This window comes from Hippocampus guttulatus, chromosome 1, assembly GCF_054856545.1.
Source record: "Hippocampus guttulatus isolate MCC_2025c chromosome 1, RoL_Hgut_1.0, whole genome shotgun sequence".
Lineage (NCBI taxonomy): Eukaryota > Metazoa > Chordata > Actinopteri > Syngnathiformes > Syngnathidae > Hippocampus > Hippocampus guttulatus.
In genome coordinates, this window is record NC_141261.1 from 28843681 (window position 1) to 28871676 (window position 27996).

The window sequence follows — 27996 nt, forward strand, 5'->3', positions numbered from 1 at the left end:
GCATGCGTGTATACGTAGAACTACTACTCCCAGAAACATACACTCCGGAAGTTGAATTTTGACATTAAAACGGGTATGGCGTCGTCGATATGGAAGTGCTCCACTTTTTAAGGACAGACGTTCGTTTTCTTGTTTGGACTGATGTTTTTACATAATGGCAAATGCTAGAGTTTACGTTCTGTTGTTGGTATTAGTTTTGTTTCTTTACCCGTGCATGTCAGTACGAACAGAGACAGCAAAGACTTTGCATGTGTTCCAGCGAGATAACGAGGGAAGGGACGCTTTCCATAAGGATTATGCTCTTTCTGACAACCGGCTTTCATCAACCAAACATGACACTGAAGAGGCTCGCGATTTACTCGACCGATCCGAAGACATAGCGACTGTCAGGTTTGACCTTATGGTTTTAATTTAAGTCCTTTGTGGAGAAGCCTATAGCTCTCAATATGTTGCTAAGGAAAAAAAAACAATACCGGATGGACGAAACCACTCGAAGGCTACGTACGTGTGTCATTGTTGGATGTAATTTTTGGGCAAAAATATGTGCCACCAGAAACTGAATCTGAATAATTTCTATTGGAATTTAAATCACTAAACTTGAAAAACTGAATCTGAATACACAAAATGAATTTGCATTGTCTATTTGAATCTGTTATGAATTTATACAGAATTTGAATTCTTCACTAAAGTTTCTATTCTGTATATTTTCCCCGTTCAGTTTTACAAATACAAATTCAAATCGATAACCAATCACAAATCCGATCAGAAGGCGAACCAATTTATCCAGTTTCTTTAAGCGATTTATTTACTGTCAAATCCATGTCCACTTTTCACCTGGGATTGGGATTGGCCCAGCCCACGACTTGACAAAATGTGCGTATAATTGACGCCCATTGAAATGCAACGTTTTCCTCCATTGGTTTGGCTCATTTCTTGAATCAGAAATGACATTCTTAAAACTACCACCTCTCATTTGGCCAAACAGTCTTGTACCGTTGCACAACAGTACAGCTCATTAGCAAACTCTCATGTCTCTCCCAAATCTGTTCACACACACTTCAAAACAAGATTTTTTTCCCAAATCTGGAGTCAGTACCATCAAAACAGCAAAGATCATTGTTAATTGCTTTGCTCTGTATTCACTTAGTGGTTTTGCCCAAAATAATCTGGATGATTCATCGGAACACCCACAACACCCACAACGGAACACACTGGATCACCCGCAAAAGCTTATAGCTCTCCCAAAACAGGTTACCCATGTGTCAAAACTAAATTCCTTTCTCTAGTCAGTGCCTCCAAAATGTATCGTCTCTTTGGCATTGTGTAAGCAATACAAGTCAAACTACTAAGATGGTTAATCACTCTAGCAGAGGTGTTTTTTTTTTCTTTTTCAAATGGAGTCAAACATTACTAGTAGTTATGTTGGATTGGCGAAACAGTCATGTGACACAAGTCTGTCTGACCTCTCAAAATAGAGTGCACAAGTAGTAATAAATACCTGTAGATAAAACTATAAGTAGCAATCGAAATGTAGCTCAGTGCAAACCTAGTAGAAGTATTGTCTCTACGTAACAAAAATCCTCAAGGAAATGTAGAAAGTATTTTGCATGAAAATGACTAACGGGTAAAATCTTGAAGAAATGTTTCTTGAGTAAAACTAACTTGTTACTGTTCACCCACCACTCAAACTGTTCTGCCTTTTTCTTTGCAGCAAGACTAATGACACAGATAACCGCGCAAATGAGTCCATCCACTTCACATCATCATCAACCAAGCCAACAATGCCAGCACCCCCAAATCCCAAGGCCATTCTGCCCGTGCAAACGGGCGTCCAGGCTCAAGAAGAAGAGCAGTCCAACGGGTTGACCATTTTCTTCAGCCTTCTCGTTATTGGTAGGTTGCCTTTCATTGTGTTCATCTCCATAAGCAACAAGTGAGACCAAACAGGATGTTGGGTACTTACTTGCAGCATACAGGGTCAAAAATATTATGGAATCCAGTTTGTAATGGATATTATGATCTCTGAAATGTACAAATGGAATTGTATGCACTTCATAGATTGGTCATTGGTAAGCAATGAGCTGATCGAGAAATTGGGCTTGACCCTAATTTGGACCCGATGAAGAATCTTTGAGTCGAAACGCATCAATTATTCTGTGACCGGTGCCGCAGCTTCTCCATGTCTTTTCTGTGCAAAGCTGTTATCCTGGAAAAAGATGCCATCTTGAAGAATGTAGATTATTCAACATATTCCGTTTTGATTAACATTTTTTGTGTTTACCAAATAATTCAATGAACACTTCTTATCTATTGTTATCGTATTAATTCACAATTCAGGAAATTTCTAAATTATAACACTGAAAGGCTATGCAAACTTTTATTTGGTTGTGTATATTGTCTGACAAAATATTTTGGTGAGCGCTCATTGCAGGCAGACAGCACCTTGATTTGTGGCAGTTTTTCATCTGGCAGAGTGGTTGCATTGTAGGGCTAAATGATTACCGGTAATTGAAAATTTATCCGGGATTTCAATTATGGCTTCTCTCAATCTTTAGAACATTATAATTGAAGAAAAGAGATTTACATACGGAACGGTTCCCGACGTTGTGAAAGTACCGTGTATACACCATATTGTTTTGCTTGGCAAGCGTGTATTGTATGTGATTTTGCTGTCCCTGAGCATGCTTCAAGCTGTTTGATGACACCCTAGTTGGAGTTTACTGTAAAACTAAACACACAACAAAAATAATTACAAGCATTTTTTACTTGAATACAAAATATGCTTTGTTTTAGAACATCGCTGGGGCTAGTGCTAAAGCTAATGTAATACAGTGTACCATTGACATGCTAACGGGAAATGAGTACAGTATCGACTTGGGTCATGATAGTCTTTCAAATAACGAATATTCGCAGGCAAACTTTTTTTATTGTCATACCAACACACTTTTGCACATGATATGGCACAACCCATGAGGTCCATAGTTAGCCCAGTAAATCCAAGGACTTGTGAAAATAACATAAGATAAAATAAGTATGATAAAGAGAGAATTCACAGCTTCAATTGTGCAAAAAATGCAAGGTGTCAAAAGTGTGGATCTCACAGCATGAATTTGAATTTTACAAATTAACAAGGTCATTTTGTACCTGACAAAAAGAATAAGGTGTTCACAAATAAAGTGTTCAACGTGTAGTAGTAAATGGGCTTTTTAGTTGTTGAAAACAATACAAAGTTTTGAAATCAATAATAATTGTTTTGTTAATCGTGATTTAAATCTCAATCAAAATGATCGTTATTTATCTTATTTTTTCATTAATCGTCTAGCCTTATTACATTGCTGCTACAGGTTCCGGCTTCCTTCCGAGTTCACAGTCAGTCTTGTGGAAGATTCCATAAGAAGGGTACGCAATACTGAGTAGTTTCTGAAGCTGTGTCAATCGTGTATAAATGTTCAAGCCATTGATGGTTTGGGTTTGGTATCATCGTGTCAATGAGGTAATGCCATATTCAATAAGAAAGTTGCGTTTGGCTTTAAGGTTGAAAGACAGATTTTTGTAAGACGTAACTTTAATACCTTTTTCAGTTAGTCTCTACGGGCGGCCCGGTAGTCCAGTGGTTAGCACGTCGACTTCACAGTGCAGAGGTACCGGGTTCATTTCCAGCTCCGGCCTCCCTGTGTGGAGTTTGCATGTTCTCCCCGGGCCTGCGTGGGTTTTCTCCGGGTGCTCCGGTTTCCTCCCACATTCCAAAAACATGCATAGCAGGCTGATTGATCACTCTAAATTGTCCCTAGGTGTGAGTGAGGGCGTGCATGGTTGTTTGTCTCTGTGTGCCCTGCGATTGGCTGGCTACTAATTCGGGGTGTCCCCCGCCTACTGCCCGAAGACAGCTGGGATAGGCTCCAGCACCCCCCGCGACCCTAGTGAGGATGAAGCGGTTCGAAAGATGAATGAATGAATGAGTTAGTCTCTACAGTTGCATGATTTCATATAATTTCCTGTGGCATGGGGAGCAGAAGGATTTTTCTCTATGAGCACCTGCCTAACAGATGTATTGTCTGTGCTGGACAAGGCGACCAGGTGTTCTGCAAGCACCATAGAATATCTTCCTGCAACCCTGGTTGAGTTGAAGAAAAAAAAAAAAGAAATATATATCACTGAAGCGATATGCATGACCACTCCACATTATACTGAGTATGTACAAAAAAAAAGGCAGCGATGTTTACTCAAATAACGGCATGCATTCATTGTCTGGAATTCCCCTCGATACCACATGATGAAATCATGTGACTTTAGCTCCAAAGTGTGCCATATTACAATACATGCTGATTTATATAGCGCTTTCACAACAGCGGCAGCTGTAACAAAGCGCTTAACAAAACAGTTAACATAAAGTAAAACAAACAACACATAACATAAAACACGGACACTCGAGCATTCCTAACCACTTTTCCGGTTTGAAGCAGTTTGAGATGAAAGAGGAGAGAATCAAAGTGTTACAGTTATTATGTGTTTTAACTCAGTGTTTGTTTGTTTTTGTTTTTGTGGACACCCTTTATACTGAAGTATCAGTGTACATACAGTTTATTGTGTTGACATTACCTCAGTTTGTAGTTTTTGATTTTAAACCATCTGCGCATTGTTATTGACTCTGATCTTGGGCTAATAGACATTTTTCAGTACCATCATAGAGAGCTCTTTAGTTGGGGTCAATTTAATGTATCTAACCGCTTATTAAGAATGAGTGTTTTTGAGTCCACAGCAACTACATGCAGTTGTCACGTGGAAATGCACCAAAGAAACTTGATTGGATCTGTTCCACTTGCATTGACAATATAGACTGCGTTATGCATTTTAACGGCCTTTATGGACAACTCCACTTCATACAAAAACGTTTTCGAGCCCCTCTTCTATACTACACCACGTTGTTTAATGCAGGATTACACATCAGTCTGTGTTCAGGTACGGCATGTTCTTTTGGGTGCTAAACGCAAGCCATTGCAGCACTGAGCTTTTTCAGTATACTGTAATGCAGGCATGTCCAGCTCCGGGCCTGGAGGGCCACCGTCCTGCCTGTTTTCCATCTCTCTCGGCTGCAACACACCTGATTCAGATGATCAGCTCATCAGCCAGCTCTGAAGCAGCATTTGGACATTCCTGATTATTTGAATCAGGTATGTTGCTCCTGGGAGAGCTGGAAAACAGTCAGGACAGCTGCCCTTGAGGACCGACTTTGGACACCCCTGCTGTAATGCCTTCAAGCACAGGTAAAGAGTGCAGGATATGCATTAGGGTGTGGCCGCCCTGTGAGTGGCGAATCCGGACGCGCAACAACTTCTCCCTCTTGGCAAATATCATGTGACCAGTTTGAAATACCCAGGATGCTAATTGATCAAATGTCAACCGCCTGGTACCGATAGGTGAATCGATGATGTCAAACTTGCTGACTAATGTTTATTTCATACATATAATTGAGATCGATAATGTTCTTCCCCATCTCTGTGAGGAGCATCTTAGGACTGTGCTCTTTGTTCATTCTTGTTACCCCAGGTATCTGCATCATCTTGGTTCATCTGCTTATCAAGTTCAAGCTACATTTTCTTCCAGAGAGTGTTGCTGTTGTGTCCCTTGGTGAGTTGAATTTGTCAAAACATTTTCCTAATTGTCTTGTTTGCAACTCTGTTTATTTTTTAAGGTGGAAAACACAATGCGCCACTTGGCAAAGCCACACAAACCTAAATTTGCTGGTAAACATAGAAGGTGGATGGGGATTGAGTTTGCAGCTAATTTCCTACAGGAACTGACTTTTTTGTCCCCACCAACCCCCTCAATTGCATTGAGATGTCTGAGTGTTTGGAGCAGGACTCTGCTGAGGAGAGATAACAATGTGCGAACAAATCAGGGAGACACCGCTCTTCCTTCCTTATCTCTTCTCTGTCATCCACTAATTGTCTGCTTTGCTTCTCGCCATCCCAATCCATCAAACGTGCCTGTAGATCTGTAACTCTCTAGTTTGATGCTTACACTTATAGTTTCCCTTTTATCTTGTTCTTCCAGCGCCCTCTTACAGATCTTTGTCAGGGTCTGCACTGGGTCATGAACCTTCTTTGCCAATGTGGCTACACAGGATAAAACTCTCCTAGCTACACTTAAGAGTAGTGAGTTAAGAGATTCTGTTTGTTTTGCCGCTGTCTTGTTTATTGCCCTGTACTAATGTGCACATGGTAAAGACATTATGTAGGCATACTTTAAGGCTTACTGTATTTGTAGTGGAAGAAATGGGCCAAGTCATCATCAGTAAGTCATCCTTACTGACATCAGCAAGGGAGCCGTTGATCGGTTGCCTCAGCTCCCCCTGGATTTCAGCCCCGCCTCCAAAAACATTGTTACGTTATATTGTATGACTTTTTGTTACGATGTGACCAAAATAGTATAGAGCCTTAGGCAAGGCGCTTGTTCCTTTTTACAACAAACTCTGCTGTTTTGTCCATAGGTAATTCTGAAATGATAAATATGGTCACGTAATACTATGAAAGACAATCTATGCGTATCGTCCATATATACTTGGCAGCAGACACGGAAATGGATTCATTTGGTGTGTGCTGTCTAGGCAACAGCGGATTTGTGTGTCCCTCGCTCGCTCGCTCCCTCCGCAAGATGATTGCCATCTGCTCCTTTGATCTGTCGATCAACGCCAAATTTGGAAGGATTATTGTGTTTCGAGGGCGGCCCGGTAGTCGAGTGGTTAGCACGTTGACTTCACAGTGGAGAGGTACCGGGTTCAATTCCAGCTGTGGCCTTCCTGTGTGGAGTTTGCATGTTCTCCCCGGGCCTGCGTGGGTTTTCTCCGGGTCCTCCAGTTTCCTCCAACATTCCAAAAACATGCATGGCAGGCTGATTGAACACTCCAAAGTGTCCCTCGGTGTGAGTGTGAGCGTGAATGCTTGTTCGTCTCCGTGTGCCCTGCGATTGGCTGGCAATCGGCTCGGGGTGTCCCCCGCCTACTGCCCGAAGACAGCTGGGATAGGCTCCAGCACCCCCCACGCCCCAAGTGAAGATAAAGCGATTCGGAAAATGAATGAATGAATGAATGAATGAAGAATGCGTTTCGCTGAAATGAGATTTACATGCAATGCAAAAGTCTGGCAAGGCCACGTGACTAATCTTGTCCTCATTTAGATATTAATATCTTGAATGTTCATATCTTGATTTTGATGTGATAAACATCAAGTTGCAATGGCTTACAATACAATACAATACAATACATGCTGATTTATATAGCGCTTTCACAACAGCGACAGCTGTAACAAAGCGCTCCACAAAACAGTTAACAAAGTAAAATAATAAACACAACACATAACATAAAACACGGACAGTCGTGCAGTCCTAACCACTTTTCCGTCACACGCTTTGTTGTTTGAAGCAGTTTGAGATGACAATCATACATATACAGGTATATTTTAGGAATAAAATTCCTGCCTCATTTTTATGAAATTTTAAACCCAGTATGTTACTGTATTTTGATGATGGTTCTTATGGGACATCGGCACTTTATAGCCATAGCTTTTAATGCAGGATTTCCCAGGGCAATTTTGACAGACGACTTGGCCCTTTGCCGAGTGGCGAATATGGGTAATAGTTACCACACCACTCCCTCTTTCAACTCATCGGCCATGTGGTGAACTGAGAGCACGCACCCTGATTGCATTTCCTCACTGTGTTAGTTAATGTGTTTCCTTGTAATGCGTGTTAAAGGGTGTTGGGACACTATTTGGAGTATATAATAGTCAGTAACTTAATTCAACATGTTGTACGAGGAGTCCATTATTTTAACCTCTAAACCAGTGGTCCCCAACCGCCGGTCCGCGGACCGGTACCGGTCCGCAGGGCATTTGGTGCCAGGCCACACAGAAAGAACTTGCCTTAATTCCATTTTATTTATTTCGGAATACGAAAGATGTTTTATTTTGAAAAATTACGGGATTCTCCGTTACATCCGTCTCCGTCACGCTTGACACGCATCAAACCACGCTTCTGCGTCACGTGACCGATTACGCAAAAAAAAAAAAAAAAGACTTAAAAAAATTAGTAAAAAAACTGCTGGAGATCGCAAATGACGGCGGCCTTAAAAGGACGTTTGAGACAACTGGATTAAAGTTATGGTTGAATATCTGAGATCGCCACAATAGCACTGTTGCTATTTCCAACATGCTACCTGTGTGAGGTGGGGGTTTTCTGCAGCAACGGCGACTAAAACAAAATTACGAAGTAGACTGGACATAAAACACACACTTGAGGTGTCATTGTCTCCTATTACCACGAGATGGGACCGTCTGGTTGCAGAAAATCAAGCTCGGGGCTGTGGTGAGTCGTTATTTTCATGCACTTTAAATTTGCATTGTATCGTATTTTGAATGCATATAACATTACCATCGCGATCAAAGTGTTGCGGCCGGATTATACGCTCCTTGTGTTTATTGTTATGATATTTCGAAAACGCCACAGTTTTCATGCAGCTCATAGCATATTATTTTGTTGTATTATTTCCGCCACACCTTAAATGCCGGTCCCTGAAAATATTGTCTGACATAAACCGGTCCGTGGGGCAAAAAAGGTTGTGGACCCCTGCTCTCAATGGACAACTTGCCTCCATTTTGTCTTTGATCTCCATTGTGGTTGGAATGAAATGTTTTTATATATTAAAAGTGGTACAGTATTTTGTTCTCTTGTCTCTGTTCCTTTTAGGGATTCTAATGGGAGGATTTATTAAGGTCATTGAGTTCCAAGAATTGGCCAACTGGAAGGTACGATTTGACTCATGTTTGTTGTTTCTTGTACAATACCAATTCCAATGATGTTGGGACGTTGTGTTAAACAAATAAAAATGCAATGCAATACAATGATTTGCAAATCATGTTAAACCTGTGTTTAATTGAATACACCCCAAAGACAAGATATTTTAATGTTCGAACTGTTAAACATCATTGTTTTTAGCAAATAATCATTAACTTAGAATTTTATGGCTTAAACTGGTTCCAAAAAAGCTCGCACAGAGTTATATTTTCCATTGTGTTACCTCGCCTTTTCCGTTCAACCAACGTTTGGGAACTGAGGACAGTAATTGGTGAAGCTTTGTAGGTGGAATTCTTTCCTATTCTTGCTTGATGTGCAGCTTCAGCTATTCAACATTCTGGGGTCTCTTTTATCGTATTTTAAGCTTCAGAATGCGCCACACATTTTCATTGGGAGGCATGTCTGGACTGCAGGGCGGCCAGTCTAGATACCCTACACTTACTAACCCTGTTTTGTGGATCCACTTCTCTCACACCAGCTCCCTTCATGTCCTCTTTGACTACATCCATAAACCTCCTCTTTGGTCCTCCACCTCGGCCTCCTGCCTGGTAGTTCGAGCCTCAGCATTCTTTGACCAATATATTCACTCTCTCTCCTTTGGACATGTCCAAACCATCTCAGTCTGGCCTCCCTGACTTTCTCTCCAAAACCTATCCTTGACACATGAATGTTTGTATTTGATGCAGTGCTGTTTTGCGGTATCGAAGGTCACGGGCATTCAATGATGGATTATTGGTCTTGCCGCTTACGTCCAGTGATTTCTCCAGATGCTCTGAACCTTTTGATGATATTTTCGACTGCAGATGATGAAATCCCAAAATTCCTTGCAATTGTACATTGGGGAACAGTTTGGCCTTTTTTTTCACGCAGTTGCTCACAAAGAGGTGACCCTCTCCCCATCTGTTTTCCTTTTCTACCCAATCATGGCACCCACCTGTTTCCGAGTTAGCCTGTACACTTGTGAGATGTTTCAAAGGATGTTTGGTGAGCATTCCTCAACTTTCTTAGTCTTTTTTTCGCCACCTGTCTCAGCATTATGGAAACGTGTTGCAGCCATCAAATTTTAAGTTCATGATTATTTGCTAAAACACAACTTCCCAGATTAATTGTATTTGGGTTTGAATTTGTGCTTCTGCGTGCAGTTGCATGTTGCGCCCCAATTTTTTTCTGTCCATTTCTCTTCTGCCCTTGTTATCTTGACTCGAGTGTTTTGTCATGAAGCATAGATTTCCACCCCATACCTGCTCACGCCTGTTTGTTGCTCACTCATTCTCTCTTGGAGCCTTGCCTGTACCACCTGTTGTCTTTCTTGTGGAACTTGGAGCCTTTAATTAACATTCCTCATTCTCTACCATCGAGTGAAGAATGAATGAATGAACAGGAGAGAGAGAAATACAGAGAAAAGAGGGAAGGGAGGGGACAGGTTATGTCAATGTTTTGTACACACAGGGAGCCATTGTATGTCCCCCCCTCCCCCTTTGGGCCGCTTCGGGTTCAGTGTAGTCATTGACCCCAGTAACATGAGCCCTTGGAGCCCATTATCTCCTCAGAAAGTGTGTTCAGAACCTCCCAAAAATATTACCTCGTAAACAAAATGGAATTTTTTTTGGTAAATGGGCTAACATTACAACAATTAGCATCTTTGTGGCAGTGTTATTACCCTTTAAGCATCTGAACATTTAACAACAAAGCACATAGACAATGTAATAGTCACACGATATATTCTATATCCTCTACAAAGAATGATTAATATTATTGCTGTCCTCAAAAATCTAGAGAGGATTTGCTTCGATGGTACAGTACTCTTTATTCGTATGGAGGGATTGGTATTGATAAGATTTTATTCATACTACAATTCTTTACGATACACTTAATCGATCTGGTGCCTTATTTCATAGGTACTTTTTTTGTTTAGGGAAAATATATCAAACTTGCAGCCTTTTTTTTTTTTTAAAGAAATGTGTTGTCTTGCAACTATCTTTGGGCAGTAGGGGAGGGACACCCTGAACCGGTTGCCAACCACTCGCAGGGCACACACAGACAAACAACCATCCACACTCACACCTAGGGACAATTTAGAGCCGTCTTCCTCAACTGGCGGACCGCGATCCACGACCGGACCGCCGACCTCCTCTGTCCGGACCGCCGACCTCCTCTGTCCGGACTCTCGGCAAATTGTATAAAATAATAAATTATAAAGTGATTTTTACGTTATACATTTTATATTTTTGGACTATAATCTGCGCATTACCGCGATCGCTTGTTAAAATTATCCGTTTTATTATTTGCGTGCACGAACAGATGTATTGCAGAGGACGCAGCAGCGCGACTGTGTGTGTATAATGTTTGACGAACTGGAGACCCTGGCTGAGCAGGGCATGTCGGCGATAACGATGCACTGATTGGCTCCTCTGAACTTAAGGTGTGCCCATACATAAGCGTCAGCATATACGATGCGCTGATTGGCTCCTCTGAATTTAAGGTGTGCCCATACATAAGCGTCAGCACGCGTCTATCCCAGTACACACGCATTCAAAATGGATGATTGTGTCAGGAAACAGACGCATGCGCGACGCCACAGTGTGCTCACAGATTCAGCCCAGGAGAGCCGCACACAGACGATTAGACAAGACGAATCGCGGGAGGTTTCGATTGTGTGCAGTTTTGCTCCCGTCTACCCGGGGATCTTTGCAGCTGTTTAACAGCAGAACACCGCAACATGGTAAATGAACATCCCAATGGCGTCCTCAAATAATATTTGCATGCCTCAGACATTGCATTCACCTTTAGTGGAAGAACAGCACTGCACATTCCTGTGCTCCCTTGTGTCAGTATTTAAAATGGTTCTTAACTCCTCTTCTGATATATTTTTCAGTGATTTCAGAGGGGATGTGAAAAGGGGAATTGTACAAATGAAAATAATATTTTTGTTTTCGTGTTTAGTATTTATTTTGGTAAAATGAGTATTTTGTTTTGCTTTTGTTAAATTAAGGGAAAAAAAGACAACTACTGTTTAACAAAGTTAAAGTAAAAATGTCTTATTTCCCTAAAAGGGCTATTTCTATTATTAAGCAGGCACAACTTAACAAAATAAAAGAGTTCCTCTGCCTCAACACAATACCTCTCATTATTTGCTGTGGACTGGCAAAGTGAATAATTGTTATTTTCATGCACCCCATTATTGGTTGGTTGTGAGGAGTGTTGATTTGTATAAGCTTGGCTTGACCATACTAAATGGGCATATAGCCCTGCTCCCCATGACCGCCGTGCATGGGACCGGACCTTGGTCTTATAAAAAAAAAGAAAAGTGGACCGACAGCCTTTCTAGTTGAGGACCACTGATTTAGAGTGTTCCATTAACCTGCCACGCATTTTTTTGGAATGTGGGTGGAAACCGGAGTACCCAAAGAAAACCCACGCAGGCACGGGGAGAACATGCAAATTCCACACAAGAAGGCCGGAGCCGGGATCCAACCTTACACCTCTGCATTTTGAGGCTAACGTGCTAACCAGTCAACCACTGTGCCAGCTGTCATGCAACTATGACATTAATGTAAATAAATAACCCCCCAAAAAAGAACAAATCATTCTTATACTCTTGGACATTTTTTCAACAATTGTTTAGTGTAAAAGAACTCACTTGTGTTGAGCAATCAGGCTGGAACATGCTGTTGGGCTGCAGAAAGCGCTTCTGCAGTTTGTTTGTGTTTCCCCCCCTGACAATTTAATGACTGATTGATCTTGTGATAAAGTGCATTAGGCAACAACGTTGCAATGTCATCCTTTCGTCCCTCTCTTGTTTCCAGGCATAACTACGCACACCAAAAATAACCATACCTTTACCTTAGGACAGGGAGTCTTCAGTTTACAAACAAGTACCAATCCGATGACTGTGACGTAACCCCAATTTCCTCCTAAGTCAGATTTCACCGTTAAATTAGAAATTTACGTCAAAGTACTTTGTATAACAAAAAACTAGAATACATTAAAAAAAAGACACTGCACTTACCATTGCTACTAGGTGGATTGAGAAGAAGGAGGGGAGGCTGTAAGAGATATTGCTGAGGATGCTTCTGCAGGTTCTACTGGCCTCTCCACCTTGGTGAAGTACTCGCTGGTAGGAAATCTTTCTCTTTTCCTTCCAGATCTCACCATACACTATCCATCACTCCACTTGAAGCTTTTGAAAATCGTTCATATTGGGATCCTCTGCATCGCACCGCGACACGGCCTGGTCTTGAAGTGAAAAGGCCTCAGTTCAGCCTTTGGTTGTGAAATGCCTTTCTTCTGGATCTGCTGTGGATTCGTTGTCCTGCATTATCTGGTTCTCCAATTCAATCAGGTCTTGGGTGGGTGATAGCTCTTCTTCTTGGGAAATCCAGAATTTCCGTGATGTTGTCTTTGTCCAACTCCAGGTACAGCCGCCGACTGATTTTGACATCTGTATCGATCACAGACTCGGCAGAACTGGGAAAGCTGCTCACAAATTGAGTGTTTTGATTTATGAGCGTTCTCAAGGAACACAAACTCATGTCAAGGGATCTCCAAAGTCTTTTAAAATGTTGCCAAGTAGTGAATAGTTTTTCACCGTTATATTTAGCGGAAACAATCTGTTCCTTTCATTCAATTTTTTATTGAATCTGTTTTTAATGAGGGCTCAAACAGGCCTCTCCTTTATGCTTCTAGTTATCGGGAGACACTTTCTCGTCTTCTCTCTCTCCCTCTCCATCCCCCTCTCTCTCACACTCTCAGAAAGCATGTTTCCAAAATTGGCCCATTTTCCAAGTCTATCAGGCCTTCAGCATTGTTTCACAAACCAGCAAGGGTGTACAGACCCCCGAGGCAGACGCATCCTGGCATTCAAGGCTTTGGCCTTGCCTCTCACCACCAATCTGCTTTCGTTGCCCTTTCCTGCAAACTATCTGCACTTGTGTGCATATTTTAAAAAATCATTTTTGCATTTTTTTGGATTCTGAATAAAGTCATTCTGTAAAACTAGAATGATGCTTAATCTCTGACAGCTGTCAAAGCACATACATCAAGCTCCATGAGTGAGTACAATCTCCTGTCTCCTAGTTTAGCGGTCTCTTTATGATGGGCTCATGGGTTTTCTCTGTGATTATTGTGGTGTGTTTTGACGCTCAAAAGGGCACCACAGACTTTTATTTGATTCACTCTCTTCACACCAAGAAATGAGACCAACACAGGCAGAGCGATTTTAATTGTGGTTTCAGGGCCCTTTTTGCTCATCAAGTGCGGTCACAGTCAAACCTCAGGGGAAACTAAGCAAATACAGTATGTCTCATCTCCATTCATCGTCCTGCTCACATCTTTCTGTTGTGGCACAGTCATAAGTATAATCATCATCGAAGTTTTCTTTTAATTCTCTTCTTTTTAAGTGTATTTTTTAGGGCCCAACCAATCAATTGGCTGACTGACTAAATCAGCCGATTTTGTCCCTGCGAACAAGGGCCAAATGGTCGATATTTGCCGATTATTTTTACCTTTTATGCACCGTATTTTCCACACTATAGGGGTGTTCACACGGCAAGATTTGGTCCGGTGCGACGCCGGGGCTGCCCCAGTAGAGCGTTCACACGTGCAAATTAGCTCCGGCGTAGCCCCGGAAAAAGGCTTACACCGGACCAAATTTGATCCACCTCAGGGAGGTGGTTTAAAAATTTGCTCCAGAGCAAATGCTCGTTTGCGAAGCAGCACCGATGTAAATTTGCACGTGTGAACGCAACTGGGTTAAATTTGCTCCAGAGCAAATGCTTGTGAAGAGTTTACGTACGGCGAAAATGTGTTGCTTTCGTGCTCTGTCAGACTTCCGTCATGTGTTTGTGTGAACGCAAGTGGGGCAGCACCGACGCTGTGCCGTTGCAGACACGCTCAGCGGCTTTGTACGTGTGAACGCTCCACACAATTTTCTGCGGTGCAAAATATATCGCAACAAAATACATCGATGCAGCGCCGGAGCAAATGTGTGCCGTGTGAACACCCCTTATAAGGCACATCTAAAAGCATTCAATTTTTCTCAAAAGCCGACAGTGCCTGGTAATCTGATGTGCTTTATTTATGGATCAATTTTCTGTTTTCTTTGACGTAGTATTTTAAATGTTCTGTGAAGCACTTTGTGTCGGTTTAAATTCATCTCTCCTTTTATTATTTACAATGTTATCTGTGGTTTTATTATTCTTGTTTTGGTTGTAAAGTGTCCTTGAGTGTTTTGAAAGGCGCTTATAAATGAAATGTATTATTATTATTATTATTGTTACAGCTGCAGCGGTTGTGAAAGCTCTATAGAAATAAATCTGTATTTTGTCCCCTTTAGAGTAGCTCCATCTAGGCGATGCATAACGCAACCACAGCCACTATTTTAGCTTCTATTCCAGGGGTGGGCAATTATTTTCCCGGGGGGGCCAAATGAGAAGCAGAAAATATTGTGGAGGGCCGGGCCAAAAGTTAGAAATAGAAAATAAAGAAGATAGCACAATGTCTTTGTATGCCAGTAATAATGTAACATTCTCCTCCACCATCACACTCAGCACCGGTTCTCCTCAAGGATGTGTACTGAGCCCCCTGTTGTTCACGCTCTACACATTTGACTGCTCTCCGACTCTTATTAGCGGTCCAGTTTGCAGAAAGTTTTTAACATGATAACAATTAAACCATTCTAGGAAATGTTCATTTACTCGAGCCACAAGCAATTCACGCTGAGCATGGAAATTGCCAGAATCGGACTGAGTAAGAATCGCTTCCTTGTTTTTCAAAGTCTCGTAGATTTGAGTCTTTCCGACTCCAGGCGTCTCCTGAATGTTTCGTACTTTGTTACCCGCTTCGTTTAATCAGATACATATCACTTTCCCCTCCATGGTCATTACTCTCTCCCTCTTCCCCTCCCTCCCTGTGCTCTGCAACTTGAAGTAACTGCGCCACCTGGCGTTGAAATACCTGTCATTACAAGTCCAAACGAAATGAATGCAATCAAACCTTAATTGTGCACCAATGTTCGGCGGACCGGATTAAAAAGACCAACGGGCCGGATCCGGCCCGCGGGCCGTAGTTTGCACACCAGTGTTCTATTCTATGTGCCCTATAAGGCGTAGAAAAAAAAGTAGTGTGTTTCCGGTAACCCGACCGACCGAGAATTCCTACGTCGAAAATAAACTTTACGGTCGGCATTTTTTTCAAACAACCCTCTACATTTTTGTGTAGAGGGTTTACATCGGTGCACACTCTCATGATATTCAAGTTGAGCGGGTGCGTCGTTTGCCCTGTCGTCTGTCAACAACATTGAAACGTGGCGGCGGCCGCGACCTGCGACGACAGTTTAAACCACGTTTTCTGTGTTACAGTTGCATGCTCGCACCGTAATGTTAAGAAAATAGCATCCATTGATACATCGAAAAAAATCTGCGAACTATTTGATGAACACCACGGTTTATACCATAGTTTTCATTGATGATCTGGCTGCAGACAGCAGAGTAAAACGAAGCAAAATGAAAGTAAATTTGAATATGTCAACCTGTACAATGTAATGGTTATATATTTACAAAAGTTATTCATCATAGCACATGGTGAATGAAAGGTTCATAACAGGTGCGTCGATCATATACAGTATCTCCTCACTAACTTTTTAAACGATTGATATTGATATGAAGGGGTTTTGTTATTTCTGACTGTTCCTTTAAGGTTCAAGGTCATCTTTATTGTCAAATATGCTTTATGTATGACATGCAGCATAGATGAAATTTCTTCCTCTCAATCCTCAGTGCAAACATGCTGTGCATTAAACACATTGTATAAAAAATATAATAAACACATTACTGGGGTAGTAAATAAAATTGTGCATATTGTTACAAAAAATCTATCTAAATAAATACATTTTGACTTACTGTGTGGTGCGCTTAGTCACTCCACAATACTCATTCTTTTGTTTTGCTGTTTAACTTGTGCACGCATGCAGAGGCATGGTTATCAAGCCACTGTGCATGCACGACCTACCATCCTCAGTCTCAGATGTTAATATTCACGTTTGACCTTTCGCTTCCCCTGAAAGGCAGTTCCGGTAGAGCAGCAACTTAGCCGAATTTCTGAACCGCTCTCTGAACGGCTCTTTTCGCTTACATCCGAGTGAGGAAGTATGCAAAGGAGGCGTCCCCCCCCCCCCCCTCCACCACCACCACACATTCTCTGTATGCAGTCCCTGTGCTTGACCTCCTTTTAAACAGCTTGTATTTAGACTAGTATAGATTTGTGTTGGCATGCTGTTTTGGGGTTTGAGCCCTGAATAATTGACAAAAATCGATGGAAAAAAAGAGGCTGTGATTTCAGAGATCTTTTTTTATAATTAGTAACAAATTTCCTTTCGGTTCATTTCCAGCTATACTGTATTATTTCTTCTTTTTTATTTCAGTTTTGTTTTTTAATTAGGTGGCCGCTTTTTATCTAGGTCTTGAAAAAAGCTGTTACTTACCTGTGGCACGGCATTTGAATGGGATCTCCTTTTGACCCGCCATGCCAATGCTCGAAACAGTGTTGTTGTTTTGGCTTTTGCATCATTCTGGTAGCGTACGAACAAGTAAGCGATTTAAACGTAACCGTGCACGACGTGTGCTTTGCTCAGGTATCAAAAACTAGAACTATTCGTCGTGGGTATGCTGTGCCTGGAGCTGATGACTGCAGACTGTGTTCGCCTCCATCTGCTCGTGGGGTCATTGGGGCATAGAGGCTCGAACAAGCTGTCAAGACTGCTGCCTATACACAAAGGGAGAGATTGTTGACTAGATGGACTAAATATGGACCGGCCCTCTTCGATCTTTCTGACAGAAAACTGATACAAACGTCCAGTCAGCCACCACCCAGAAATAGATCGTTCCCTCTTTTGCTTCTCTAATGCACTCAGTGTATTGAGTCTAACTTGTGCTAGGCGAAATTATGGACATTTCTGCTGAACAGTTTGTTACTCGGCTCCTTCCTCGGCTTCTCGGTTTTTGCATTCACCTCCAAGTGAATGTCATGCATGGGCAGATAATGTCATGCATGGGCAGATAACGCATGTGCATCACATCCACTTACGAGTCTACAGTATGTGTGCGTGCGTGTTCATAGTGCATATACGGTAAACTTGTTCATGCAAGAACACATAGTCTGTCGTACACAGACTGCGTGGCAAGCAGAGAGCAATGCACGGGCAGATGAAGCCCACGCCTGACCTAGACTGGCCCATTTAGCTGAGATGCAACAATGATTTCATTATCGCACCGAAATGATCAGAAAGCTAAGGTCGCACGCATTGTGTACGTGGATTCTTCTTCGGGGGAGGTTCACATGTCTTTTTATAGCATGTGTGTTTGAGTTTCTCTGCAATTCTGTTTAAATTCATGCGTGAATTTGCTGGCATCGGCTGTGTGCGTGCGTGCGCGCACATGCGCGTGTGCACCAATCATCCAGAAGCAAACATACTAATACGTCCTGTCAAAGAAAGCCTTTTTTTTTCCTTGCCGTTCAGACTCTGCTCCTCTGTTCCTCAAATGACCACAGTCAAGTATTAAAGCCAACTGATGATTGGTGCCACTAGAAAAAGGAATAAGAAATATTTGTGGTAGATTTAGTATGAACAAGAAGGATGTGTTCATTTAATTTTCTGTGGGGTGTATTTGCATCAAGTTCACTGTTTGAATCATGCGATGTTTGTGGGTGTTATTTATTAGAGACTACACCCTCGCTACGCAAGCGACATGTGGCACATTCAGGCTACTTTCAAAATGTCAACGCACCGTGCCGTTGTGCACATTCATCCTTTTTCTTCGATGAGAATGTTTTAAAGATTGAGAGAAGCCAAAATCGAAATCATGGTTAAAATTTCCATTCATCGTCCAGCCCTACCAGCTATAGTGTCCGAATATCCTAGTCAGCAGTACTGTAGACATTCCCACACGGTGGTTAAATGTTTCGTCTTCGATACCACATTTTGGGCATGTTGCAGGACGTAGCCTGGCCCGATGGTGTCTTGGGTTTCTGTCAGATTGCAGTGTCCTGTAAGGACTACCGCATTCAGTTAATTTCTACTCACACCCATGATGCTTTTGCACACCCGAATCGAAGGCCTTTCAATGCTTTACTTTGTTCTTTTGTGGGTATTTACACAGACAAAAGTGCGGAACTAAATCAACAAATCCAGTTGATGTAACTTCCTAAAAATGGAATCTCCGATTACTCTCTTTTTGGATTTGGTGGTTTTTCATTTCAGGATGTTCAAAAACGGTTCATGCTAATTTGCATGTTGAATTTCCCAAGAGCTACAAAGATGGCCATTGAAAAGCATTGTCCTGGTTTGCTTTTTCACAATCAGCTTGCTAAAATATAATCAGTACCGGTATATTTATTTTTTGTTCATTGCTTTTACAGTGTGAAATATTGCTTGACTTTTCCTCTTTTTGCTTTCCAAAAGGAGGAGGAAATGTTCCGACCCAACATGTTCTTCCTTTTGCTCCTGCCACCAATCATCTTTGAATCAGGATACTCTTTACATAAGGTACTCGACATCAGAATTAAGAGTTTGTGAAAGGACGGTTTCTTCCCACATTCCAAAAACATGCATGACAGGTTAATGGAACACTTGCCTGCGATGCGACCCTCGTGAGGATAAGCGATTTGGATAATGGATGGATGTATAAATTGTCTTTCATAGCCATTGTTTTGTGTAACTTCAGAGGGTGCACAACAAAATCAAGCATATGTCTTTCCAGCACAGGTCCCCAACCTTTTTGGCGCCGCGGACCTTTTCAAACAAGAACATGGTTTCTGAGGACCGAATTGTTGAAGTGATGCAACAGGATTGTTGTGTTGCTTGTTATTCAGGACTTAACTTGCTCAACAGCTTCATTTACTCAACGCCGCTGTTGTGCCACGCAAGCAACGGGGGGGAAACATTCATTCATTTTCCGAACCGCTTTATGCTCACTTGGGTCGCGAGGGGTGCTGGAGCCTATCCCAGCTGTCTTCGGGCAGTAGGCGGGGGGACACCCAGCCAATCGCAGGGCACACAGAAACGAACAACCATTCGCGCTCACACTCAGACATAGGGTCAATTCAGAGTGTTCCATTAACCTGCCATACATGTTATTTGGAATATGGGATGAAACCGGAGAGAACGCACGCAAGCACGGGGAGAACATACAAACTCCACACAGGAAGGCCGGAGCTCTGCACTGTGAAGTCAACGTGCTAACCACTCGACTGCCGGGCCGCCCCGGGGGGAAACAATCCTGTCAAAATAGTTTCATCTTGTGTTCAGCTGCGGATTCTGTCATTGTTTACTTCTGTTTCTTTTACTTCCTGTGTACATCGTCACCTTGCAAACCAAAATAGGGAAGGAAAAGCCGGACTCGGGTTGGCTGCTGTCACGCACATGCTTGTTGTGTCTGATCGTTCGCTGATGCTCACAGCCGGTCACCGTAATACCATAATTCATGATCATTTAATCACCGAGCCATATTTATATTGCCCTTTGGAAGGTAATCGACAGAGCAATGAGTATTTTGGGGCTGATTTAGATGACACACTACAGAAAAAACCCCCACATTTGTTTGAAACTGGAAATGTGTCCAAAAGTCGAAAAGCTCAAGACAGGCTAATACTTTTGCAAGGCGCTGTATGTCACCCGAAGTACTGAAGAGCAAACTGCTTTCCTAATTGTATTGTTAAACAGCAACTCGGGCCCAATGCAGATAGCAGGGGCAAACATTTCTTCACTGTCTTAAAAAAAAAAAAAAAAATATATATATATATATATATATATATATATATATATATATATATATTTTTACAATTAGTTGCCACGTTGCTGACTTGCAATACATACAGTTCACATCCCAAACTGTGTTTCTATTAAAATGGTTCCCAGACATCCTGACGTTATTTGCTGAGAGTATTGTTGTGACTAACGTTGCCTCAGCACTGTACTAAAAGTCTGCCCCCCTATGTGTTTAGGGTAACTTCTTCCAGAACATTGGCTCCATCACCCTGTTTGCTGTGATCGGTACGGCTATCTCGGCCTTCATCGTCGGAGGAGGCATCTACTTTCTTGGACAGGTAAGATATGCTCAGGCCATGTTTTTGTCATCAAAAATAAAGTGTGATGCGTTTCCTCATGTTTCACATTGCTCAGTGTTGAGTGTCCTTCCTTTTTTTATTTTTAAACCTCCTTAGGCAGATGTGATCTACAAGATGACCATGACAGATAGGTGAGACTTTGCCTTGTTTAACAGCCTCTATTATCGTAAAGTAAAGAAGTGTAGTACAAAGAACCCTTGCGTATCATTGCTATCATTGATTATTTTTTGTTGTTGTTGCTCAAAATTAATTCACTGCTGTTTCTTCATTAAAATGTGAATATTACGAGATTCAATCACTGCTCATTTAACGTGCAGATTGGATTGTACTGTATTTTATACAGTCAAGTTGCATTTGTAGTAATTCTATGTTGAAGACGGTCATCTCCCATCTTCACATCTGTGCTTTTGGGGTAGTCCGGTGTCACAACAGAAGCCTTAGCTTACAGTACAAAGAAAAACATCAATGCCAGGCTACAATTTGCAAAAACACACTTGTAACCTCACAATCCAATGTTGCAAATTAACTTTTTGGTGATAATTTCAAAGGGTCAGTTTGCCACAAACGCAATATTGGCCATCACCCAAAGAACACCATATACACAGTTAAGCATGGTGCTGGAAACAGCATGCTTTGGGGGTCTTTTTTTTCCTCCTTCAGCTGGAACTGGGTCCAAAAAGCCTTTCCACACTGCAGCTAGTTTATTTGTTGTTCACCGCCTGCAGGGCGTATGGACAACGGCACTCCGATACAAGCCCATATTTGCAAGGGGTTGCTTAGCAGCCTACCAGGAAGTGCCATGGATGCTTTTCCTGATGCTTGGTCTGTTGCTGTTAGCACTCTGAAATGTCCCCACCAATCCCTCTCGCATTGGATGGCCGCCTGACACCACCGCGAAGCCGCTTCAGAGGTGAAAATATTTCAATTCCAGGCATGGCACAACGGCAACCTTGCGCAATGATGGAATTTTGTATTGGGAATTCCATCGCAGCACATGGAAAATGAATGGCTTCGTCAAGGGAGCAATGCAGTTGCAGTGTGAAAAGGCCTTTAAATCAAGGTGGCGGGAATTTTGAACCATTCCATAAAGCATTGAGTGTTGGCACAAAATCTCTGGGCTTCTGCTCGAAGGAAGAAAGGGGGGAAAAAAAAAAGGAAACGCCTATGAGAAGAGCTTAATTTAATTTGTGGTTCATGAGAGGCACTTTAAGTGGTGGCAAGTGTGCACGGACTTCAGTTTAACCTGGGTTCGAATGTGATTGGTTGATTGTGAATACCACTACATACCCATTTGTAAAAAGGTGCGCACATTTGTCCAACAACATTCTTTCAGTTTTATTTTACTACCTTCTGTAATTGATTTTCGAGGGTTTTATTCCTGTAATTCAGTCACACAGTTTATTCTGAAATTATTTTGGTCCATTTTTTTTTCCTTTCACAAAAACCTGACATCTGAACAGGGGCATGTCAACTTTTTCCATCCACAATACGTGGGCTCAAATGATGCAACTTAAATGGAAATCTGCCTTTATTATATGTTAATTTTGCTTCTCTGATTCCTCTCAGTTTTGAAACGGTTGTAGTTTTTTTTTTAAATTTAATATCACTGATTAACTATTGTCTACTTGAAATGACCTTTTTCTTGCTGTAGTTTTGCCTTTGGCTCACTCATCTCCGCCGTAGACCCCGTTGCTACCATTGCCATCTTTAATGCACTCAACGTGGACCCTGTCCTGAACATGTTGGTGTTTGGTGAGAGCATCCTGAACGATGCAGTCTCTATCGTCCTCACAAAGTAAGAGTCCATTTTCACTTTTCTTCTGGCTTGGCAAGGTTGTCGCACATTGGCATATTAGTTGGTCATGTGCAACTCATCAGTCCCCCCCCCCGGCCATCGTACTCAATTCAACTTTTTTTTAACCATATAGATGATTGATATCCAAGTATGACAGAAAATGCTATTTAAAGTGTAGTTGTTCACATCACGTATTTTGTTACTTTTTATGAATGCTGTCGCATATTGTCCATTAATGTGTTTTCTTGTGGCAATGCACTACACATTTGCCAATAAAGTCATTCAATGAGTTTGGCTGCAGGAGTATCCACGTTGCATTTGGAGAGTCGAATAGGTGGAGTTTGTCTGCCCTCTAGGGCCGGTCGAAGGTATTACTAGTCTTGGTCACCACATGTTGTTCTCTGTCTGGTGTTTTCAGTACTGCTGAGGGTTTCTTCTCCCGCTCAGACACAAGCAGGGTCACAGCCTGGGAGACATTTCTGCAGGCAGTGGGTTATTTCCTCAAAATGTTCTTTGGTTCTGCTGCCTTGGGGACACTGACAGGACTCATCTCTGCTCTTGTATCCACTTATGTTGGCTCTGTTTCTGTACGACGTACTGAGTGAATATCGGTTTTCAAGCAGCCTTATTGGTATTCCCTAACTGGCACACCAGTTCTTAAAACACTTTGACTTGAGGAAGACACCCTCACTCGAGTTTGGCATGATGATCATCTTTGCTTACCTTCCCTACGGTCTAGCAGAGGGTATTAAACTGTCTGGTAGGTGCCCACTCGAAGGTCGACTGGATATCTTTTTTCCCCTCCCCTAGGCTTGTAATATCTCATGTGAGCGTTGACCACTCTCCTTCCACAGGAATTATGTCCATCCTGTTTGCGGGAATCGTCATGTCTCATTACACCCATCACAACCTGTCTCCTGTCACCCAGATCCTCATGCAGCAGACACTGCGCACCATGGCTTTTATGTGCGGTCAGTTACTTCCCTCCGTCATTTCCCCATCGCGAATCTCACGACTGTTGCCGTTAAGCCGGTTTGTTCACTTTTCCTTCCAGAGACGTGTGTGTTTGCCTTCCTCGGCCTATCCATCTTCAGCTTCCCTCACAACTTTGAAATATCCTTTGTCATTTGGTGCATCGTAAGTGCTTTTGTTGTTTTGTTGACATCCGGTGGCCGTGGCTTATGTCTCCCATCACCGTGAAGACTAACTCCCGTTTTGTCTCCTCCTAGGTGCTGGTTCTACTGGGCCGTGCCATCAATATCTTCCCTCTGTCATTCCTCCTCAACTTTTGCAGAGATCACAAGATCACACCCAAGATGATGTTCATAATGTGGTTCAGTGGTGAGAAGAGACAGTCAACATTTGTTTTCCCAAGAAAAAACAGGAAGTCATGCTTTAAATTGTTGGTGCTGTTAACGATGATGCAAAGAAGACTGTGTGCGCGTGATAATTAGGTTGCCCTTTGTCAGAGAGTAATCAAAATCCAGCGTTTGTTCTCACAAAAAGCGGGTGATATGTTTCACCTTGCAAGGGTTCGAATCCCTCTGAGTGTTGAGATCTCATTGAAATTTGTTGTTCACGACTCAGGAGGCAAGATTTTGTTCCGCTTTTAAATTGGCTAGTTTTGTTCATCTAATCAATGCCTTCCTTTAACCTTTTTTTTTTTCACCACAACCGTTTACCCAAGACATAGATATCGACTGAGTCTGTCGTGTTCATGAAATTTCTTGCCAGCTCTACCACTTAACTATGTCTGACAAAATGGCTGTCATACTGTAGCTGCGGTCAATCAGACTTCAAACGTTTGGGGATTATCACATATATTTCTTATACACGGACCAGCCACAACATTATTTCCTTGTGCTCATTATTTTGAGACTCAATGCAAATGCTGAATCAAATTATTCTGCCTTTCCAAAGACAAAATATTCACATTCTCACATACAGACAGTTAGTGACTAACATTGATAAGTAGAGGGGCTGTCGAGATGCTCTACGGTGGGGGAAAGAAAAACATTCAGGGCCTCTTGGTTTTACTGTAGTTGTTTTTTTTGTGTTTGTTTTGTTATTTTATTGCTGCACCTTTAGGTTTGAGAGGTGCTATCCCATATGCTTTGAGCTTGCATCTTGGCCTGGAGCCAATTGAGAAGCGGCAACTCATTGGCACCACCACCATCATCATCGTGCTCTTTACTATCCTCTTCCTCGGGGGCGGGACCATGCCACTCATCCGCCTCATGGACATTGAAGATAGTCAGTCACGACGCAAGAATAAGAAGGACATCAATCTGAGCAAGACGCAGAAAATGGTAACGCACTCGTGCGCTTGTCTTGCGTTGATACAAGCTGTGCCATCCTCTTCATCTTCTGCCATCAGACTGTTGGGTTTCTCTTGAGAGGGGGAAAAAAAACATCAAAGGATGGTGTACGAAGGGCACACAATTTCCACAATGTAAACCGCTCTCATTGCAGTCACACGCTTAAACCACAAAAGAAATGCCAACTTGTTAATGAGTCGACATGACTGCTAAAAGTCATTAAGGCAGTTTGTTGTTTTGTATTTTTTTTGTGCAGCGTTTGCTTATTTAAGGTCTTTCTAATGTGAATGCTGCACTCAAAGGGTGCGAGATCATACAACTTGCATTTCTCCCTACTACTAAAAGCCCCTTTGCCCTCTCTTTACTCTCAATCCTCGACACAAATTTTGTCGTTTGGACCCCCCCCCCCCCCCCCCCCCCCCGCACCCATGGTCCTCCTTCCTTTGCATCATCCTTTTCCCCCTCTGGCTGGTCAGTCAGCCCTTCTTTCATTTCTCTCTATTTATCTGACCCCTACCCTCTTCTTGCTCCCACCAGGGGAATACTGTTGAGTCGGAGCATCTTTCAGAACTGACAGAGGAGGAATATGAGGCTCACATATACCAGAGACAGGATCTGAAGGGCTTCATGTGGCTTGATGCAAAGTACCTTAACCCCTTCTTCACCCGAAGGCTCACCCAGGAGGTAAGAGATGGCAAGAGAGACTGAAATCCTCCGTCACATGGGAGGCCGCTTCGCCGCTTTGCTGGCAATCCTTTAAGCCAATTAAAGTACTCTGCATATGGCTGAATGACGGATTTTTCAAGTTACAAAAAAGTGCCAGTACCAAACTGTTTTGACATTAAAACATGTTTTATCAAGAATTTTTTTCTTGGCTTATTGATATAGCTATACTTTCATGCACCCTGTAACCTGACACAATGGTCAGCTGTCCACTGTAGTAAACGCTGTCCCTGAAAGGGTTAATGGTATCCCGCAGGGGTACCATTACGCTTCTCTTGGCTTTTGTCTGCTGCACCTTTTGGATTAAAGTTGCTTGGGTTTAGAATTTCTAGATTGAGACCTTCACATCTTTTCAGTCGGGATAAAGTTGCGACATTTCTAAGTCAGACTATAAGCTTGAGGGGACATTCAGCCCCACTAGGAAGAGCAACTACACTGCGGTTTGTATACTGCTTTTGAATCAGAATGCATGATGGAAATTCTGGAGATGTCCACTGGAATATGCGTGTAGTGTTTGTAGTTTTTGTTGACTTGGCAAGAAAGTGATTTTTTTTCTTTCTCTCAAAGCTTCTCACTGCATTAATATAACTGAAAAGCCTTCCGGAATTTGACAGTGTGTTATTGGATGTGGTGCGTGTTCACATGAGCTAACTTGTAATGTGTATTCAACAGGACCTGATGCACGGACGGATCCAGATGAAGACTCTAACCAACAAATGGTATGAAGAAGTTCGTCAGGGTCCCTCAGGTTCAGAGGATGACGACGACGAGGCAGAGCTTCTGTGAAGTGAACACTTTTCCGCCAGATGGAAATACAAAGCGCTCACATATTCCACGGCATGTGAGAGTCACAAAGACTTCAGTCACATGCCCTTTTTTTTTCTCCTTTTCAACTGCCACCATGGTGATGTGAAGAGATTGCTGGGATGTGTTCCTCTCATGAGGAAGTTCAGCAAAATTGCACTAGCAAACACCCGAGGCCAAATATTTCTGTGAAAAGGATTGTTCCTGACTTGAATGTCACATTGTCTGCACCATTTTGTTGTTCTACTTCTTCCTTTCATAACTTTGCTGCTGTGAATCGGGAATTTCTCCATTGCAAGACTAACAAAGATTTTCTTATCTTATCTTATAATAAGCAGTTAATTCAAATCACTGATGTTTGACACGACATCACTGTGTTTGCTACTTGTGAAGTCACAGACTCTTTGAATGTACAGTAAAGAAATACAATAACACCTTTCGTTTTTATCCTGCTTCAGTGAAAAGTTTACTTTGTGTCAGGCGAAGAATGTGCAATAGTGTCATTTTATATTTTATGACTCAATATTTCTGGCTGGGTGTTTTACTTAGTAAGCACCACCGATGAGCTGAAGCTTACTGAATGAGGGTAACATTTCATAAGTGTCAAATGCACACACCAGCTCCTTTTGGCAATGAAAAGAGAGAAATAAACATGAACATAAAGAAACCTTCAGACTCATTGCAAGTTGCCGTAATTTGCGAGTCTGGCTCCTGGATGAGATCAATGTTTATTTATATCCCCGGGCAAGATTCCCGTAACTTCACTGTGCTTTAAATAGAACTGGAATTGTGGCTTGTGTAAAATGTACTGTGCTTCTCTAATCAAGGTCACTACAAATGAATTGCTGTTTATTTATTACAATGTTTGTTTGTGTGTTTCATTGCTTTTATACAATCGCCTCAAGCAATGTCTGAATAATTAAAAATAAATAAACAATCCCATAAATTAATGGTTGTCATCATGGTTTGCATTTATGGGAGCTCTTGATGATTTTGTAACTTGGGAGAAATTTCACATGATCTTACTTAACATCAAAGCCGTGTTCATAACATGGTGCACCACGGTCATTTTGTGGAAGTCTTTCAGTAGTTCAAAGTGAAATGCTTGTATGATGTAGAGTCATGCCACATATGGGAACATTTCAAAATATTGTTTGATTTTCTTCATCATGATTTGTCAGCCTAAAAGAAAATGTCATTAAAATATTGTGATATAGATACTGTACATTCTTTCTGAAAGGTATATTCATGCTTATACAGTTGGTACTTTTTCATGAATGACTGCATCCGTGCGTTGCATGGAGATCATCACACAGCTTATGAAACTGATCCGGTGTCATTAGAGTCCAACTTCAGTTTGTCTGCTTTACTGGATCTAGCTTCTTA

The 27996-nt window shown here is 42.0% G+C and overlaps 1 protein-coding gene across 1 annotated transcript; it reads left to right on the forward strand.

Moving 5' to 3' along the window:
• Positions 1-52: 52 nt before the first annotated feature.
• On the forward strand, positions 53-27560 carry slc9a8 (solute carrier family 9 member 8). Its single transcript, XM_086124785.1, has 16 exons — positions 53-390; positions 1712-1893; positions 5548-5628; positions 8743-8801; positions 19307-19390; positions 20848-20949; positions 21067-21101; positions 22622-22765; positions 23184-23325; positions 23420-23525; positions 23620-23736; positions 23820-23902; positions 23995-24106; positions 24854-25074; positions 25621-25767; positions 26479-27560. Exons 1-16 carry the CDS (start codon positions 155-157, stop codon positions 26590-26592), a joined length of 1965 nt encoding a protein of 654 aa, XP_085980911.1. The 5' UTR covers positions 53-154; the 3' UTR covers positions 26593-27560.
• Positions 27561-27996: the final 436 nt, after the last annotated feature.